Consider the following 17,169-nt stretch of genomic DNA (forward strand, 5'->3'; position numbering starts at 1 on the left):
AGTGGAATCGGATGATATGGGATATGGATATGGCGTGGGGATGAGAATAGAATGATGGCCAAAGGATGAATGGGTTGGTTGATGAAGAGAAATGGAGAGAAGAGAGGAGAAGGAGCCGGGGGAAAAGAGGTGGAGGAAGAAATAGATGACGAGCAGACGAGTAAAGGATTCGGTGCAAGAAACAGACCAGCTTGGAATGGAAAGCAAGGTCTCACCCACTTGAGACGCATGAATCTGCAGTACGCGCGACGCGTTTATGACTATATCTGGGCGGATATGCGCACACCCTGGACGATCTGAGAGCAGAGCGCAGTCCGCGGACGATGATGCAACGAGCATGTCGACACTGCTGTAAGGGCAGAGAGAGGGCTTTATTACTCTGTTCTAAACACCGTGGCTATGCGGCCTGCTCCCTTGGCTCTTCTTGCCCCCGATGGCTCTCCATCCTCTCAGCTCCCGCTGTCTTGGGGTATGCTTGTGAATTAGTCGAAGAATTGGTATAGTCCGCTGGTGCAGGCTCTGGTATCCGCGACGACGTGCTTGCGTTGCTGTTCAACATCATCGTATCCTGGAAGCTCAGCGAGTTCACCGACGGTGTGTCCTGGTCTCCGCCCGACTCCGCATCCTGTGCTTCTCTCCTCCTCCTCCTCACTCTGGTACACGTGCAGAATCGCCAACAAGTCGAAAGGATCATCCACAGCGTCCGCATCGACTCCTTGGTCGTGCCAAAGACGAGGAAGATGAAGTAGCCAACAAGACTGCCGCTGTAGTCCGAAAACGTCGAGAGCTTTGAGGACTCGTCGTAGTTGGGATGGACGGTATTCATCTGGATAAGTCTTGGTAGGATCGCCATCGCAACAATGGCACCGAATGATAGGCAGAAGATAATCAAACGGATGCAATGGCTAAAACGAACAGAGTTTCAGTGAGCATCATGTGGATACTTTTTAAAATAAATAACAGAAAATAACAAATGAACCAGACCGTTCGTTACCTTAATTCAAAGACTATGCGGTTGGTATTTAATCCCGAGAGGTTAACAGTTCGACGTATCTGATGGTAGTGCCGCACAAGGCACACTACCGTTAGCACTAAAAGAGCAAATACTATATATTAATAACCTGGTGACAGCCCTTGGACGTCGTCTGCCCCTGCCCCGATCTTATTACTCTTACATGTAAAAAGAATGCCTGCAAATGCCCCCACGACCATCGGGATGGCGAACGTCGCAAGGGTCACATTAGTCTCCTTCAAATCACAGAAATAGCGCCGTGGATAGGCCATCCATTCCGGCTCGTTCCTCAGGAGGATGATGTCAATCACAACAGAGACAAACGGGACCCCAAACGCAAACAGGCAGTACCACGGAAGCATCTGTCGCTCTGTGCGTTTGCTCTGCCATACAATCAGCCGCCAGATATTTATACCCATGCAGGCCGCTAGCAGGGTGAGGACGATGGGGACGTACTGCTCAAAGAAGGCCGAGACGATGCAGGCATCTGTACCCCGGACGGGGGCCAAATCCTGGCCTCCATAGTAGAGGACAAGGATGGACTCGTTGATGTTGTTGATGATGGCTGCGACGCAGAAGATCTGGAGGAGATAGTTGATGCCGCGGTAGGCGCAGTGGAAGAGAAGGAAGAGGAAGAGGACGATGCTGACGTATTCGAGGGCGATATAAAGGGCTTCTTGGTTCACACCATTACTAGCCATTTGTCCCGGAAAGACAGAGAGAAGGGGGAACGGGGGAATCGATGGGGCCCGAGGGGGGTTGAGGAGGAGGAGGGGGGGGGGGGGGGGGGGGGAAAGGGGAGGAGGAGGAGAGAGAGAGAGACCGGGGAAAGAGAGAGGAATGGTGGTGGAAAGCAGTTTGGGGGAGGGAAAGTGTGGAGAAGTAGGGGACAGGAAGTATGAAGGAAGACCTGACGACAGCACGGACTGGAGGGAGGAGGGTGGAGGGCGATTACTGGCGGCCTGGATGCCTTCCAAGTCCCCCCCTTCCACTCCTTCCACCCCCTTCGACGGGAAAATGCCCAGGATAGGGAGGAGGGTATAAAAACAAGCGCAAACGCAAAGCGAGAGCACTGGACCTATTGCAGGGCCTGGCCATGGCCCGACCAGGACGAGGGCGAGCACCTGACGTGTTCCGACCCAGTCCAAGCCCGGACTGAGACCCAGTCCTGTTCAAGAGCCCAAAGGGCCCCGACTGCTCCAAAGCGGACCAACCAACGGCCCTTGGGTCAAACGCGGTCTTTGTCTGGCGCGTAACCCTCCAGAGAGGGGGAGGGGGAGCGTGTGTCTGTGTGTCTGTGTGTCTGTGTCTCCGTGGGCTTGGGTGTCTGTGTGTCTGGGTGTCTGTGCCCACTGCTCTGGAGGTGGGGTGCTGTCTAGAAGGAAAACAGAGCGGGAGATGTAGGACGCGGTTTGTGCTCAAAATAGGCTTATGCTCCAAGGAGAACGAGTGATGGATGTGGGGGTATCCGGACCCATATAGTCCGATAGATATACCTTCTCTCGACTGTTCGGACATTCGGATGTGCTGCGCTGTTGACGGTGAGCAGAAGAAATAAAGACCCTGGGCGCAATATAACAGGTCCTGCAGGTGACAAGAATGTTCACCGAGAAATATGAATGAGGAACAACTTCGGAATGATGGAGTAGTGCAGGGCACAGCCACGAACAAGTGTTCTTTTAGTGTTAAAAGATGGTTGATATCGATGGACTCGAATTGCTTTGCTGCTTGGCAATTGCACGGCCCACATAGGACCGCTCCATTATTTTCCCCGCCTCCCAGAGAACTCCACCCCAATGTGGATATTTTCCCTTGACCACGGCGCAGAAGATGCTGGGTCCATTCATTACGCGATCCCCACACACTGGAGTGCAAGAGTAAGGACGCCCTCCTTCAGAGTCATCATGCCTAGGGATGTGGTCGTTCACAGGGAGATGGTTGGTTTCCCCATGATAACTAGGAATTTTTCTTTCTTTCTCTGCTCGAATGAAAAGGAAACTCCGCCGAGAGGGGAGAGAGTGGGGTGCAGAGCGTCCATTGCGTGAGATGACTCCATGGCTGAGTTCCCCCCTGTTCCATGTGCGTAGTAGGTGCACACTCGAATACAATAGCGGCAGCCTATTCAATTGGACAAAGCAAAACTTGTTTATAAAGCCAGGCACTTGTGCCCAGTAACTCGTCTTTTTTTTCACACATTCCACTCACTCCTCATCCTCATTCTCTTTTTCGCATTCCTCTTCGCTCCTCGACAGCTCGGCCCCTCGTCCTGGCCTGCTCGACTATCAATTGCTACTGTAGATCCAAAAATATAAATTGTCTCGCCACCACTTCGCCCAATTTTGTCTGGCACCCTTTTCTTCAGTATGAACACCAGTAACGACGTCGGTACCCATGCCAACAACAACAACAACAGCAACAACAACAGCAACAACATCCAGCTTCAGGGCAGGCAGCCTTCCTCAACAACACCAGACAACGGCAACAAGACTCAGCAGCAACTCGACGATGAGGCTGCAGCCGAAGCAAAGAAGAAGCGAGCTGGCCCTAAACGACGCAAGGTCACCCATGGTAAAAAAAAACACCCATCCCCTCCCTACACACTATACATACCGCAGATGGCTTCACACATAGATCAATTGCTCCGTTCTCTTCACAACGACAGATCGAGCCGGATAAAAACAGTGCTCACAAAAGACACCATCCCCCCGATATCCAATTGACTTGCCCTCGGATCTGTTTCGTTTGTTTGTTGTTTTGATGGTGTTTGCCCGTGTCATAATTATTATCCACCAAATAAGTCCACGGACTCTTCCGCTCTTCTATGTCGTTTTTCGCATTATCAACTGGAAATGCAACCTTACTTCCCAGACGCGTGCGACCTGTGATCTATGCCCTTATCGACCTGCTGTTGCTTTCGTTGTTATAACGCACCATGACTGATCATTAATATCTACATGCCTTTTTTTCCTTTTTTTTCTTCTCCTAATCTAGCATGTGTTTACTGCCGACGGTCACATATGACATGCGACGATGGTATGCAACGATCCGTCGACGAGAACGAAAGGGCGGAAGTGAACAGATATTTTTTCAAAATTGCAATGTTCATTTGTTCTTGTTTTTTTGTATCTCTAGGCAGACCGTGCCAACGATGTATCAAACGAAATATCGGACATCTATGTCACGATGAACCGAAACCATCGCAGTTGGCAGCAGTACAAAACCAAGCTTCCAACGGGAACGCGGACGATGGTAAACGTTCAAAGAATCAGCTCTTTGTCTGAAAAGAAAAAGAAAAAGTTGCTGTGGAGCCGTTGCTGCTCAGGCCATCTCAATTAATGGACTTTTTATTCTTTTCTTTTTGGTCAACTAGCCAAAAGGATGCAGCAGCAACAGCCATTACAGAACCATATAGCACAACCGGGTCAAGTACATCAGCAGCAACAGCAGCAGCAACAACAACAACAACAACAGAATATTCAGCAGAGTAACATGAGCGGCATACAGATGTATGGAGGATTCAACAACCCATTGGCTACCCTGCCCGTCACGCCCTTGACCTTTGCGAGTGAACATATGGGAAACGAGTTCACCGTGATCAGGTCCGTGTTATTTGTTTGCACTTCACAGAGTGTGCCCTTTTGAGTTTTTTTTATTCTATTTTATTTTTTGCCCACAGATCTTTTCTAACCCTTCATCCTCCTGCAAAAAATTGTTTCTGCAGTGATTTTTTAAACAGTCTGGAAGGCGATCCCCAGGCCTTGTTCTCCGATCAAGGGATGCCCGTCAACACGACCGAAAAGTTCTTCTTGACCGCGGCCAATCCAAGCGACGGCACGAACGAGGATCGGCTGACGCAGGTGATCAATGCCAAATTCGAGGCCGGGTTCCTGAAACCGTATAACTACGTCAATGGATATTCACGTCTGCAGAAGTATATGGACAGCAAGTAAGTTTTCCCCCTTCTTTTTTTCCTGCATGGACTGGAGAGTACGCATTATGAACGGAGCCGAGGAAAGGTGCGGAGAAAATTACTAACGTGGAGATCTCTCTCTCTCTCTCTTTTTTTTTTCTTCTTCTTCTGTACAGCATGTCAAATATCAGCCGGCAGAGGATATTGAATGTCATGGGCACATTCCGACCGGCGTTTAGGAGCGTGGCTCAGTCCTTGACAGATATCGATTTGGTTCTCGTCGAAGAAGCCTTTGAGCGTCTCTTGCTTGTAAGTCAAAAAAAACTGGGGCAACGAACTCTGCAAAAAAAAAAAAAAAAAAAAAAAGAAGCTTCCATGTCGTTGATAACAGGGTCGAATGAACTAAGAAGCCCTTTTTTATTTTTTATCATTATTATTATCTTACAAATGAAAGGATTACGATCGCGTGTTCAGTTCCATGGGGATACCTGCATGTCTCTGGCGCCGAACTGGCGAGATCTACAAGGGCAACAAAGAATTTGCCGCACTCGTCAACGTGCCCCTGGAGATGCTTCGCGAAGGCCGCCTCTGTATATACGAACTCATGGCCGAAGAGTCTGCAGTGAACTACTGGGAGGTAAGATCCGTTGAAAAAAACAGCAGATAAAAAAAAAAAGAAAAAAAAAAAGAAGGCATCATTCTGCTCAAGAATCCCAAACTAGCCTTGCGATAGATCACAAAATAGCGCATCTTTATTAACGATCGTGACATTTTTTTTTAATAATACATTTCTCTTGGTATAATCGCTATAGAAATACGGAAACATTGCGTTCGATGCAGGTCAAAAGGCCGTGCTGACTTCATGTCTGCTCAAGAACCCCGACCCCGAGAGCCAGAACGTCATCTCCTGCTGCTTTTCCTTCACAATCCGACGCGACAAGTATAATATCCCAACCGTCATCGTAGGGAATTTCCTACCCGTTTCCTTGGGATGATCGATCGACACCCGAAAATAGACAATACAAAAACCCAATGTAGCTTTTTTTTTATTGCCACCATTTTTTTTTTTTTTTTTTTTCGGTTCTGCATCTGCAAAGAGCCCTTAATTAAACTCCCCTTTGTCAGACAGTCACCGATCCCCGGACAAAAACAACAGTTTCCTTCCCGCCCCCCAGCTCCTCCCCCGCCTCAAAAGCGCTAGTTCCATTCATCTACATTCATAAAACCAACCATGTTATCCACCACGTCGTCTATCGTCCAACTGGCCAAGGCGCCCTTCAAGCGCGCTCAGCGCGGTCTCTTTGGAGGTATACCTCAGCACCTTTCTTCCACCTACACCATTCAGGATTCAGAGAAAACGCTCCAGGACAGACTTTTTTTTCTACAGAACGTGTGGCAAGGCCTGTTCACGGAGCCTCTGAAGCCATTTCGACATTTATCAACACCACCACCTTGGATTGCGCTATCAAACATCCCCTAACGACCTTTCCACAAAAAAAACTATCGTAGGCAAGCAGATCCAGTTCGGTAACAACGTCCCTTTCTCCAAGACCAAGACCCGCCGCACATGGCTCCCCAACGTCCAGGCCAAACGCCTCTTCTCCGAGACCTTGAACGACTGGATCAAGCTCAACATGACCACCTCCGTCATCCGCACCGTCGATAAGAAGGGTGGTCTTGACCGTTACCTGCTCGAGACCCGCCCTGATCTGCTCGGTGCCAAGGGACAGGAATTGAGGGCCAAGTTGGTCGAGGTCTTGAAGGCCAAGCAGGCCAAGAAGGCCATGAACAACTATGTCCTCATGCAGAAATCAAACTCGACAACACTTTCAACAGAGGCTCAGGAGGCCGTCAAGGCATCAAGTTCAACCGTCATCAACCCCGCTGCAACGACAACAACCAACATGCCATCATCACAGGCTGGCGCTTCTCTGTAAAAAAAAAAAAACAAAAAAAAAAAAAGGAAAAAAGAAAAAAAAGCAACAATGGGCCTATTTCTTAAAGACAGACATGATAAGGCACAGAAGTTCAACTATATCATCAAATAAAACATAGAACACATTCATGAAAATTTAAAGCATTAGTCTTGGTCTCCAACAAGAGAGATCTGTATTACGCCGCCTTTGATTTTGTGATCGACGTAAATCAGTCTATCACGAATGTTCTTTCTCTCTCTCTCTCTCTCTCTCTCTCTCTCTTTCCCTCTACACAAGACTGAATGCTACAGAAGGAGGGAAGAGTGCTCCAGTTTCGTACGAGGTAGGGTAGACCTGGATCGGAACTGAGCAATCAAAACTTTCCGTCAACAGGGACTCAACTGCCTGGTACTGGGACCGTCTCTCATCAACACTCGTCATCTTGAATCGGGGCTGGTTTGCTGGGCCTGTGATGAACTCGACGCGAATGTACCATTTCAGCGTCACTGAAAGAGATGTTTAATAAATCCGATGTTAGCGGGCAGCATTTTATCCAAAGGACGAAACATCATCATCAGCGATTATCATCCTTACGCGTCGATGTCTTGAACTCAGGCGTAGCAGTGGGTGGGATGCAGAGCGAAAAAGACGTACGCATGGTGTCAATACAAGACTCGTGCAGCTCTGCATGGACGCGTTTTGTTAACTTGACTGTCTGAGCTGCGCTACGGCATGCATAGCTGGGTTCAATCGCCTCCACGGTCTCCAGTGTCACCGATATTTGATACGTAGGGATCTCGCGCGTGGCAAACGATATAATCCCGTAAACATTCTCTCCCAGTTTGAACCTTGTCTTGATCAACGAAAGCTTGGCCACTGGAACGTTGTTCTTACAAATATCGTAACTCGCTGAAAACACGATCGAAATGAAAGAAAGGAAGACATCCGCTTAGCTAAAAGAGTCGTTGCATTTGATACCGTGTAGAGCCCTCAACCCATACACTATTCGTTCATAATCCTCACCTGCACTGGTCGATCTAGAAAGCAATGCGACTTTTTCCAGACATGTATGTGAAAGTACAGCTTCTTCGTCCTTGTATGCGTCGCTCTCGCGACGAGTCAGCTCACGCGCTTGCGCCGGACCAAGTTCCTCGCCGCTCGGCTTAATGTTCCTTAAAAGCTCGTCCACATAGTCCTCAAACTGCTTCCGTGCGGTTTCTGAGATGAAAGATAATTGTGACGAAGGTGTAAGTTCCGGTCCTCAGTTTAATGTTTGAAACGACATCAGGTATATCGCGAGGTAGCATACTTGAATTCTCAAGAGGTTTCTCAGGTGCTCGTCCCTCGCCTACAACGTTTGAGATCGCAGTGTCCTTGTGCAAGATAACAGGGCTCATTAAGTCATATACAGGCCTAGTGCCCAGCTCCGAAATGTTGTTGTAGAGCCGAAAGGGTAGCTGGACACTTTTGGCTGGGGTATGGACACTTCCACGCTGAACTCCAAGTACTAGGTTGTAGGCGAATCTGATCGTCTTGCCGCGGTGTGACGGTGGCAAGTCTGCCGGGAGCTCGATCTGGTAGGAATCTAGTATTTCCAAAAAGTCGCGCATATCCTGTCAACTGTCTGTGATGCGCCACAGCGTACGGCAACGTTATTTATCATCATCACATACATGAGGTCGATTCACCGGGAGCAAGCTGTAAGTCGACAAAAAGAATTGATGGGGGCGTTGAAAATACAGGAAACAGTCGGTTTGCATCTACACATAGGTTACATATGATAGAGTGCGTGGGTTAGCAATCATGTCGCCGCATACAACCAAAAAGGCATACTTCTTCGTCCCACATACTTGCTCGATCCCTCCAGTCAGATGAGTTGACTGTTCCCAAGGTTCCACCGCCGATGGCGCCTCCCCCTGAACTTCCCGTGGGTCGATACATGGTCTTTGTTTTTAGTGATTCGAATCCTTGCTGCCGAATAAACGAACCATCGACCATGAACTGGCCAACCACCTGTACAGAGCCCCACAGCAATGCTTCCTTCTTTGATCCTTGAGCAGAAAAGCTTCTTGAACTGGAGTAGATCGAATGGGTGGACATGAGTGATGACCTGCGCGTTCGCGATTCAAAGAACTGGGGCTGGAAAGGTCCGCGGACACTCTGCATGGATGACCGTGTAGAGTAGTCCATGGATGGTCGAGGCGTCTGATATTCACCGTCATCCACCATGGACTGAGTATCGGCATTGTCGGTGACCTGCAGTTCGATCATGCGCTCGTTCAATCCAGTCATACTTCCGTCTGTCGCAGTCCTAGAATGGCCGCCGTGCACACCCAAGCCAAGACCTACTGGTGTCCCGAACCGCGCCAATTGATCCGGGTCGACATTTGGCTGAGTCGATTTCCCGTTTTCCAGATCGCTGTTGCCCTGTAGAGACTCTCTTGTCGACTTTTCTTCCTCGTTTTCTGGCGACATGATCTGCACTGAAGATAGTGTTGTTAGTAATTGTTCCCTCTCAGTGTTCTCAGATCCAGGCGGAGGTAATGGTGGCAGCTTTTTCTCGTCTACCAATGAGATCAAGAGCCATTGAATGGAAGATAAGGGGCAGACAATGTCAGTAAGAATACATAGCTGACCAGTACATAGATGTGGATTGAATCTCTATCTACGCTGCAGCCAGCCAGGACAAGATCATAGACCTGATTACGAGAACAGCAACTCTGCATGAGCCTACAGCTTACCATATGTTTGTATTGGCTCCGACTCTCCACCTGAAAGACCGAACGCGGATGCCAGCGATGAAAACGAGGCTGAGCGATATACATAGCTGGCCAAGCCCAAGAGACCAGGGGAAGATGCCGTCTGCTGCAACTCATCCTGTTGTTGCTGCTCCTGCATCAATTGTTGCTGTCGAGGTATTGGAGAGTCTGGAAAATGTATGGGGCTGCTGGCTTCACTGTGATGCGGCGCGGCGATTGTTTGCTCCTGCTCCTCCTGCTCCTCCTGCTCGCGATCCTTAGTTAACTGGCTGTCCTTGTTGCTCGATCCCGGCTGTCCGCGCAAATTAACATCGATGTGACTAATGTCTGACGATACCCGTGTCTGACTAAGGGCTCTGCTTGTAGTGGTGACAGGACGCTGCTGGGGCATATCTGACCGGGGACGAACTTTGCTGCCGTGCTCTTGGGAAGAGTCAGCGCCTGCCTGAGTGGTTGTCGGTCGACCTTGGCCCTTGGTGTCCAGTCTGGGAGGCGAAGTAGAGTGTAGGTTTTGGGGTGAAACTGCCAAGGATGAGATCGGCGGTGAGTTCGGTGGCCTGTCGCGATTCGCTTCAGCTATGGCCTGCGCGCTGGATGATCTGGATGATGGAGGTTGAGCATGTTGTCCGTTGCCTTGGCCGTTACTGTCGTTATGATGCGACTGCTGTTGGTCCTGATGCAGTTGTGGTTTGCGTTGGAACGAGAGCGAGGGTCTTGGTGGCAAAGCAGAGCCTTGGTGGTGCTGGCCATTGGTTGAGCCAGAGGCAGGTGAGGTCGAGTCGTTGGTGAAGATGATGGTGCAGTTGAGTTTCTCGCCCGCGAAGAAGACGCCCTCCTGCGCAAACGTAGCCCTGACCGAGATGGGCATCGTCCGTCAGTTCGAAGTGAAGTCAAGATGGGATGGAGGAGGAGCAAGAAGACTGTGTGGATCCAGGTTGTGCAATCGATCGCTGCTGATGAAACAGAAGAAGCAGTGGGCTGGAGAGACAAAGCTAAAGCGTGTCCGTCGATTTGAGCAGAGCACAAAGCGCGTCTAATAATTGTAGTCACATGGATGTGCGTCTCACTTGAAGAGTCCTTCAAAGATCGCCCTTGTATCTAGCCTGGATCCATCCCCCTCTGATGTGCCTTGACCTGGGGTTTCAGTATGCTTCTCACCCTCTTCACCGCCTGGTACCCTCGATGGTCGTGACGATCCTCTATCCCTTTGATGATTACTATGGCCCTTTGTATCCTTGCTATTGTTACTCCGGCTCGATCGTGGTTCTTCCCTGTGTCTCCTTGACGAATTTCGAGATCTTTCGCGCGAATAGTGTCTGTCATAATCATCGCCACTGCCATCATGGCTTCGACTTCTTTTCTCCCGCCCCTTAGGCTCGTTTATATCAATTGGTCTCTTCCGTTCCTTGTCCTGCCCAACATCTCTAAGGTCGCCATCTCCTGATAGCCTTCGCTTGTGCGTGGCTCTCCCATCGCTTTTGGTCGCAGAACCGAGGACCAAGGGATCTTGCTGGGAAGCAGCCCGTTTCTGCGGCGTCTTGTAATTGAGTTTGTGCGAGCACCTCTCGCAGAGTCGGACCTTGACCAACGCGTTTTTCTTCTCGCTCTGTTCCACATATCCGAAATTGACCTCCCAGCTCTGAAGACCCTTCAATTCATCACACTGTAAGTTTCCGCAAGTGAATTGTCCTAACAAGAATTTGAGGAAAAAGAAAGTCGAGACTGTCAGTAAAGCGCGCAAAACAAGTTCTGTCGCAAGCATTATATAGTGATCATGAAGAGCTTTGCTCCCACCTTTGCCGCGAAAAACCTCGCCCTCGTTTCGCCAACGCATGGCGATACGGCCTTCCTTATAGTACTTGAGTTCCACGAGCGCATACTCCTTGAATAGTTTATCGTAGTACTTTTTCGCAATGCGCTCCTCCCAAGCCAAGTCCTGATCATCCTGCTCTGACCTTAAGAACCTAATATTGGACATTCAGATATGGAATATCATATCAGCCCGAGCAAACGTTAATCGAAGAGATTCATCCATGGTGGGTAGTATGTACCGGTGATTCTCCACTAGGATATCCCGCTCCGTCTTGTAGGATTTATCTTGTTGTTGCGAGGTCTCGTCAGATTTCCGGTGGTACTTGACGAAGCTGTCGATCAGGTGCTTGTGCTTTGACCACTGTGAAGGCACAGACAAATAAACGATTAGTATTCTCAGCCGAATTCAAAGTGAAGCGATGCAATGAGTTTCGAAATGCCATCCTTACGGAATCCATCCTGGCAAATTCCTGCTTTCTTGTCGTTTGCATTTGATTCCTGTCCATGATGGTGCGATTGAGAAAGAGAGAAGAGAGGGTGTCAAGGCCAAAATTTTATGTCGCCACCAAAAAAAAAAAAAAAAAATTGTGGCCCCTCGAGTCGAGACGGCGCGATAGGGTAACCTTTCAAGACCACTTGATCTTGATATAACCTCTGCAGGCCATAATTTCTGTTCCCTGTAGTGCCACCAATGCACCTGTGCAGACGAAGCAATCGGTATGTAAAAGTTCTTCCATTTATTATCAAGTTCATTCTGCTGTAGATTGAGACAGCACGCGTCGACATCCATGTTAAAGAATAGAGCGATGAAGATAGAAATGGACAAAATAATCCTCTGTACTTTTGGTGGACCCTTTGAACTTCAAATGGCCTTTCGACGACTAGTACTGACGCTCCTGAATCCTGTAATGAGAGTGTAATTGTAGCAAACTCTTAAAAGGCTCCTCCGACTTGTTCTACCATGACGTCGATCGAATCGCCATCCTCCATCTCAAGCTACCGTGTTCGGTATAAAAGTAGGAACGAAATGATAAGTGTTGGCATGTCATTCCATAGTGAACCAGGGCACTAGCATATGGTGTATCTTATAGCAACCTAGCTCCATTGCGTGTTGCATGAATATCGTGCAAACGCAATCAAGCATACCTCGTTGGGCGTGTTGGTAGGCTGGATTCTTTCACCATCGTACAAGAAACGAACACTGGTGACAGCCTTTCCTTGACGTTCACAATAGGCTTCCATCAACTTTTTGAGCTGTGTCGAGCGCTTGATCTTGAAGAAAACCTCGGAGTGGTCCTGCGTACAATCGTGATAGAAGGTTTTATGTCAATATATACCGCAGACCATGGCACTGTAAGAGTACTGTGGCACTTTGCCACTTCTTTATCTCGGTGGAATATCGATTTGCTCAATGCTACTCTGAAGGACCACATTCCCTCCTACAAGTACGGACATAATCTTCGCTGAGCAGCATAGCATTCACGGCGGTGGCATAGCGAGTTAAAAAACAGGTACGCTAATGGCGGTCCAGAGAAAGGCGGTTCGTGGTCCTGATTTCCAGAGGCCACTCCATAACAGCTCTCTTAACAAGAAATGACGGATCCAACGCTGCCTTACCTGTCCAACCACCTTGAGGTTGATGTGCTCTACTGATCCGGCCTCGGGTTTCTTGTCAACTTCGTCGCCCATGGTGAATATGAATGCAGTGTTGAGTGGTTTGGAGATTGAACTCGAGCGCTCCTTGCTTTTCGTTTTCAAGAAGCTGTGAATTGCGCTACTTAAGGGTATACCGGCCTCAAGCCACTACATCGCGTACCTTCTCTCCGCGAAATGCATGTGTGCTTTACTGCTATCTTTTCTCATAATGCGTTCTATCTAAAGCAGATCGGTCCTGCGCGCCAGCAAATTGCAACTGCGCTTGTAGTCCATCCACCATGTCTGCGTGGGCTTGCGGTTCTTCATGTCAGTGGACTTCAACAAGGCTTCAACGCTAGTAAAGCTGACATTGCTGCCGTGGATACCAGCTACAGAAATACTATCTGGGTCCTTGTTGTACACAACCGGTCCTGAAGAGGATGCGCTCGAGGCACTTGATGAAGAAGAGGAAGAGAGACACGCTTTTTCTTCCATAAAGTCGATTGAGCAGACCGCCAGACGCATGGCACGGACACGATCCAGAGGCGAAGGCGAATTGCCCTGCTGAATATGTCCCAGGATTGCTGTTCTGGAGTCGAACTGCTGATGACCCTCTTCCTTGATAATGGCGGACACAATGTCTGTTGTGTAGGTCCTGGAGGCGGCCTCTGATCGGATGAAAACCCGCCCCTGGGATTTGCCCTCTGCATCCTCCGCGTATCGCTGACACAAGTGGGCGACGTCCTTCTGCAAACGGGTCAGGCTGATGCCCTCTTCAGGAATATACACAGATGTCGCCCCAACAGCAAGTCCAGACATGACGGCCAAGAATCCAGACTTGCCTCCATGGACCTCCACAACAAAGACGCGCTTTCGGCTGGCGGTGGCACTTTGCTTGATAGCGTCGCAAGCTTCCATGATGGCATTCAAACTGGTATCGCATCCCAGACTGTACTCCGTTCCAGGAACGTTGTTGCTGATGGTTGCGGGAATGTGAACCATCGGCATGCAGAAGGCCGGATATGATTCGCGGGCGTTGTACATCTCCAGACAGGCAGTGTAAGCCTCGAAACCTCCGATCAAGAGCAGACTCTGGATGTTGAACTTCTGAAGCTGATACGAGACCATGCCAAGGTCAAGAGAAGGCTGGTCGCGGTTAGTACCCAGCTCACTTCCTCCATGAGCCATCCAGCCATCGACATCCATCCATTGCATCTCCTTGACTTGGCCAGCGATCAGTCCAGGGAAACCATTGTGGATAGCGAACGGGATATGGCCACGGTTGCGGGCATAGCGAACAGCGGCACGTACAGCGGCGTTCATTCCCCCAGCTGGGGCTCCAACGTTGATGATACCAATGCGTAGGGGCTGGCAGTTTTCCTTGTCGTGTGTCAGCAAGGAGCGCTCGTTCGAAGATAGAGTAGTAGCGATAAATTGATCGTACTGCTGATTGAAAGCTGGGTCGCGCAGCTCCATGGCACCAATAAAATCCTTGCGAGCAATAGCCTTGGCAACCTCACCGGTCTAATACAAAAGAAGCACGCCGCAAAGCAACGCATGTGAGTAGCGTGGAGACATTGAAGCATTGCAGGTGTTGTAAGGTAAAGAAAATGTAATTCTTTAAATCCAAACTTACAAGAGCGACGGCTTTCATCAAGTCGGTCCTCACAATCTTGTTCTCGTTCATAGCAATCATGGGGCTGGGAACATCGGGTCTACTAGCCAAGACGGCCTCGACAGCCTCCACTCCTTGCATAGTGGCTAGATTGCGATCAAAGGCGCATGGGACTCCTCCGCGTTGGACGTGTCCCAAAATGGTCATGCGAGTATCCAAATGCAAGTGGTCTGTCAAGAGGTCTGCCAGGTCTTTGGCGGTAATGGGATTAAGGTTACTGTCGATGGCCCCCTCGCACACGATAACAATGGTTTTGCGCTTGCCCAGGTCACGATGCCTTTTGATCTCAGCACACATGTTGTCCTGCCAGTCTTCGCCAGACGGAGGGCGCTCGGGGATGAAGATAAAGTCAGCTCCAGTGGCAATGCCGGCCATGAGAGCCAGCCAACCGCAGTGGCGGCCCATGACCTCAACGACGAAAGCACGAGAGTGGCTGGATGCAGTGCTGGAGATCGAGTCAATACTTTCGCAGATTCGATGAAGGCAAGTGACAGCGCCGATGGTGATATCAGTGCAGGCCATGTCGTTATCGATCGAGCCCACAAGACCCACAATGTTGAGATTGGAAAAAGGCTCGACCTGCTCTTGAGTCAGCTCGCCTGTGTTGACAAGCTCTTCAAGTAAGCTGGGCCACTCAGCTCGGAAGAGATCTGCACCTGTCAAGGAGCCGTCTCCTCCGCAGACAATCAAAGCGTCGATACCCTCCAGAACCAAGTTCTTGGCAGCCGAGAGACGACCAGGACGCTCTCGGAAGGCTTTGCAGCGTGCAGTTCCGATGACGGTACCACCAGTGGTCAAATATCCCTGGACATCATCCCAACCCATCTTTTTGATCATCTTGCCACCATCCACAAGACCTATGTTGCGGAAGTTATGTAAATACCACTCATCAGTAAATAGTGTCTCTTGGTGAATGAATCTTGGTGATTAGGGTGGAAGGAAACATACCCTGGTAACCCTCATGCACTGCATAAGCATCACATCCACGAACAATGGCGGCTCTGACAACTCCACGAACAGAGGCGTTCATTCCTGGGGCATCGCCTCCGGAGGTCAGAATAGCGATCTTGCGTTTTCTTCCATCAGGCTGCTCCAACGCCTGGAACTGTGGACGTTGAGTTTCGGTATGCTCGGCTTCCACGTGATGTGCAGTCTCGGTCTTCTTCTTTGACGCGAAGGGATTAGGCTTATCGGTGAAAATCAGAAGGTTGTTCATGGGATCGTGAGTATAGATGGCCGAGTATTCGCTTTGAGCGAGGGGATCTTTTGATGGAATGGAGTACCGCTGATAAGCCCATGGAAGACTGGCAAAGAGTTCTTCAATTGCCTATGGTTATACGAATATGAGACACGTTAGTTTTCAATTTGCGACCAGTGTTTTTGCGTGCCAACATCTTTATTCGATACGGAGAAAGCCAATTCACGATGAAGGCCATCGTCATTCTCCGATCAACAACTGTATGATATGAACGATATGAACGATATGAACGATATGAAGTTGATCAAGAGATAAGGAAAGTGCTCTCACAAAGCAGCAGTCCACGACGACGAAAGTTGCGTGGCTGCTGCGATAAAGATAAACTCCTCACGAATCCATGATCAAACAGGGTCAAAAAGAATCCATTGGACACCATTGAAATGCAAAATGGCCCTGCCTGTTCATATGCTTTACATCGTAATCGCCCAAACCGCCCCAATTCGCCCTGTACTTTGTTGTGCTTTGTACGTTCAGGAGATAACACGGTGGCGGTCATACTGTGATCATATTGTGATCATTCTCACGGAATAAAAGAGCCGTGACCAAGATAGTACAAGCGATGAGTGCATGGCTTCGTTCGCAGCATACCTTGAGTGTGTTGGTGATGATGGTGGCAATGGCGGGTACACTGCGCCAGTCCATCTTGGTCGAGTGGGGCAGTTTACGGAGGCCAGAGGGCGAGTATGCAATCTTGATGGCAGGGTCATGGGTTGACGTCTCCTCGCAGAAAAGCTGGAGCCAGGTCGCCTTCGTATCAGCAGAGGTTTCGGTCAAGATAGCCCTCAAGCCAAGCTGCTCGAACCAAGCAACCGAGGCATGATAAATTTCGTCGGTAGGCGCGGTCAGGGTGAGGTGTGAGATTTGCTCGAGCACGATCTTGCTAGACTGATCCTGCATCGTAGGAATGCTGCAATGGTCGAATGAAAAAAGTGAAGGAATGACTAAAGGCGAAGGAAAGAATGAGAGGAAGGAATGAAGAAAAGAAAAATGGACGAAGAGAAGAGAAAAAGAAGAAAAGGGGACATGTATCGTCGATGGACTGAATGCTTTGTCTCAGATAAAACGGCTTATTTGGTTTGAAACGCGTTCGCGACGTATCTTTCTGTCCCCGTACGCGGGTCTTCCTTTTCTGGTGGTGCTTTCTTTTCATTACCCTGGCTCTGTCGACAAGAAATACTTCCACAAATAGCGT

At 49.4% G+C, this 17,169-nt stretch overlaps 7 protein-coding genes across 7 annotated transcripts; 2 read left to right on the forward strand and 5 right to left on the reverse strand.

Annotated features, from left to right (window-relative positions):
- Nucleotides 1-397: 397 nt before the first annotated feature.
- BC939DRAFT_505264 (uncharacterized protein) lies at nt 398-1,713 on the reverse strand (the record flags this gene model as incomplete). The annotated part of the gene is made up of 3 exons (XM_051560635.1): nt 398-905; nt 995-1,079; nt 1,176-1,713. The coding sequence occupies 3 exons, from the start codon at nt 1,711-1,713 to the stop codon at nt 398-400; spliced, it is 1,131 nt and encodes a 376-aa protein (XP_051409791.1).
- Nucleotides 1,714-3,203: 1,490 nt separating this feature from the next.
- On the forward strand, nt 3,204-5,978 carry BC939DRAFT_458663 (uncharacterized protein). Its single transcript, XM_051556631.1, has 8 exons — nt 3,204-3,580; nt 4,004-4,045; nt 4,145-4,261; nt 4,383-4,611; nt 4,734-4,958; nt 5,099-5,231; nt 5,377-5,559; nt 5,735-5,978. Exons 1-8 carry the CDS (start codon nt 3,376-3,378, stop codon nt 5,915-5,917), a joined length of 1,317 nt encoding a protein of 438 aa, XP_051409792.1. The 5' UTR covers nt 3,204-3,375; the 3' UTR covers nt 5,918-5,978.
- Nucleotides 5,979-6,092: 114 nt separating this feature from the next.
- Nucleotides 6,093-6,880, forward strand: BC939DRAFT_458665 (uncharacterized protein). The gene is made up of 2 exons (XM_051556632.1): nt 6,093-6,229; nt 6,432-6,880. The coding sequence occupies exons 1-2, from the start codon at nt 6,154-6,156 to the stop codon at nt 6,857-6,859; spliced, it is 504 nt and encodes a 167-aa protein (XP_051409793.1). The 5' UTR covers nt 6,093-6,153; the 3' UTR covers nt 6,860-6,880.
- A 246-nt stretch (nt 6,881-7,126) lies between these two features.
- On the reverse strand, nt 7,127-10,465 carry BC939DRAFT_505267 (Rgp1-domain-containing protein; the record flags this gene model as incomplete). The annotated part of the gene is made up of 7 exons (XM_051560636.1): nt 7,127-7,344; nt 7,433-7,747; nt 7,862-8,056; nt 8,148-8,423; nt 8,512-8,598; nt 8,689-9,402; nt 9,580-10,465. The coding sequence occupies 7 exons, from the start codon at nt 10,463-10,465 to the stop codon at nt 7,127-7,129; spliced, it is 2,691 nt and encodes an 896-aa protein (XP_051409794.1).
- Nucleotides 10,466-10,660: 195 nt separating this feature from the next.
- On the reverse strand, nt 10,661-11,915 carry BC939DRAFT_505268 (folate-sensitive fragile site protein Fra10Ac1-domain-containing protein; the record flags this gene model as incomplete). The annotated part of the gene is made up of 4 exons (XM_051560637.1): nt 10,661-11,286; nt 11,392-11,561; nt 11,649-11,770; nt 11,859-11,915. 4 exons carry the CDS (start codon nt 11,913-11,915, stop codon nt 10,661-10,663), a joined length of 975 nt encoding a protein of 324 aa, XP_051409795.1.
- A 208-nt stretch (nt 11,916-12,123) lies between these two features.
- On the reverse strand, nt 12,124-13,197 carry BC939DRAFT_458671 (ubiquitin-related domain-containing protein). The gene is made up of 3 exons (XM_051556633.1): nt 13,027-13,197; nt 12,556-12,705; nt 12,124-12,405 (listed from the first exon to the last, which is right to left on the reverse strand). The coding sequence occupies exons 1-3, from the start codon at nt 13,096-13,098 to the stop codon at nt 12,343-12,345; spliced, it is 285 nt and encodes a 94-aa protein (XP_051409796.1). The 5' UTR covers nt 13,099-13,197; the 3' UTR covers nt 12,124-12,342.
- Nucleotide 13,198: 1 nt separating this feature from the next.
- Nucleotides 13,199-17,008, reverse strand: BC939DRAFT_458672 (6-phosphofructokinase). Its single transcript, XM_051556634.1, has 4 exons — nt 16,566-17,008; nt 15,668-16,046; nt 14,681-15,576; nt 13,199-14,568 (listed from the first exon to the last, which is right to left on the reverse strand). Exons 1-4 carry the CDS (start codon nt 16,872-16,874, stop codon nt 13,285-13,287), a joined length of 2,868 nt encoding a protein of 955 aa, XP_051409797.1. The 5' UTR covers nt 16,875-17,008; the 3' UTR covers nt 13,199-13,284.
- Between the last annotated feature and the right edge of the window lie 161 nt (nt 17,009-17,169).

This window comes from Gamsiella multidivaricata, assembly GCF_025024155.1.
Source record: "Gamsiella multidivaricata strain RSA 2152 chromosome Unknown BC939scaffold_55, whole genome shotgun sequence".
In the NCBI taxonomy this organism is placed as follows: Eukaryota; Fungi; Mortierellomycota; class Mortierellomycetes; order Mortierellales; family Mortierellaceae; genus Gamsiella; species Gamsiella multidivaricata.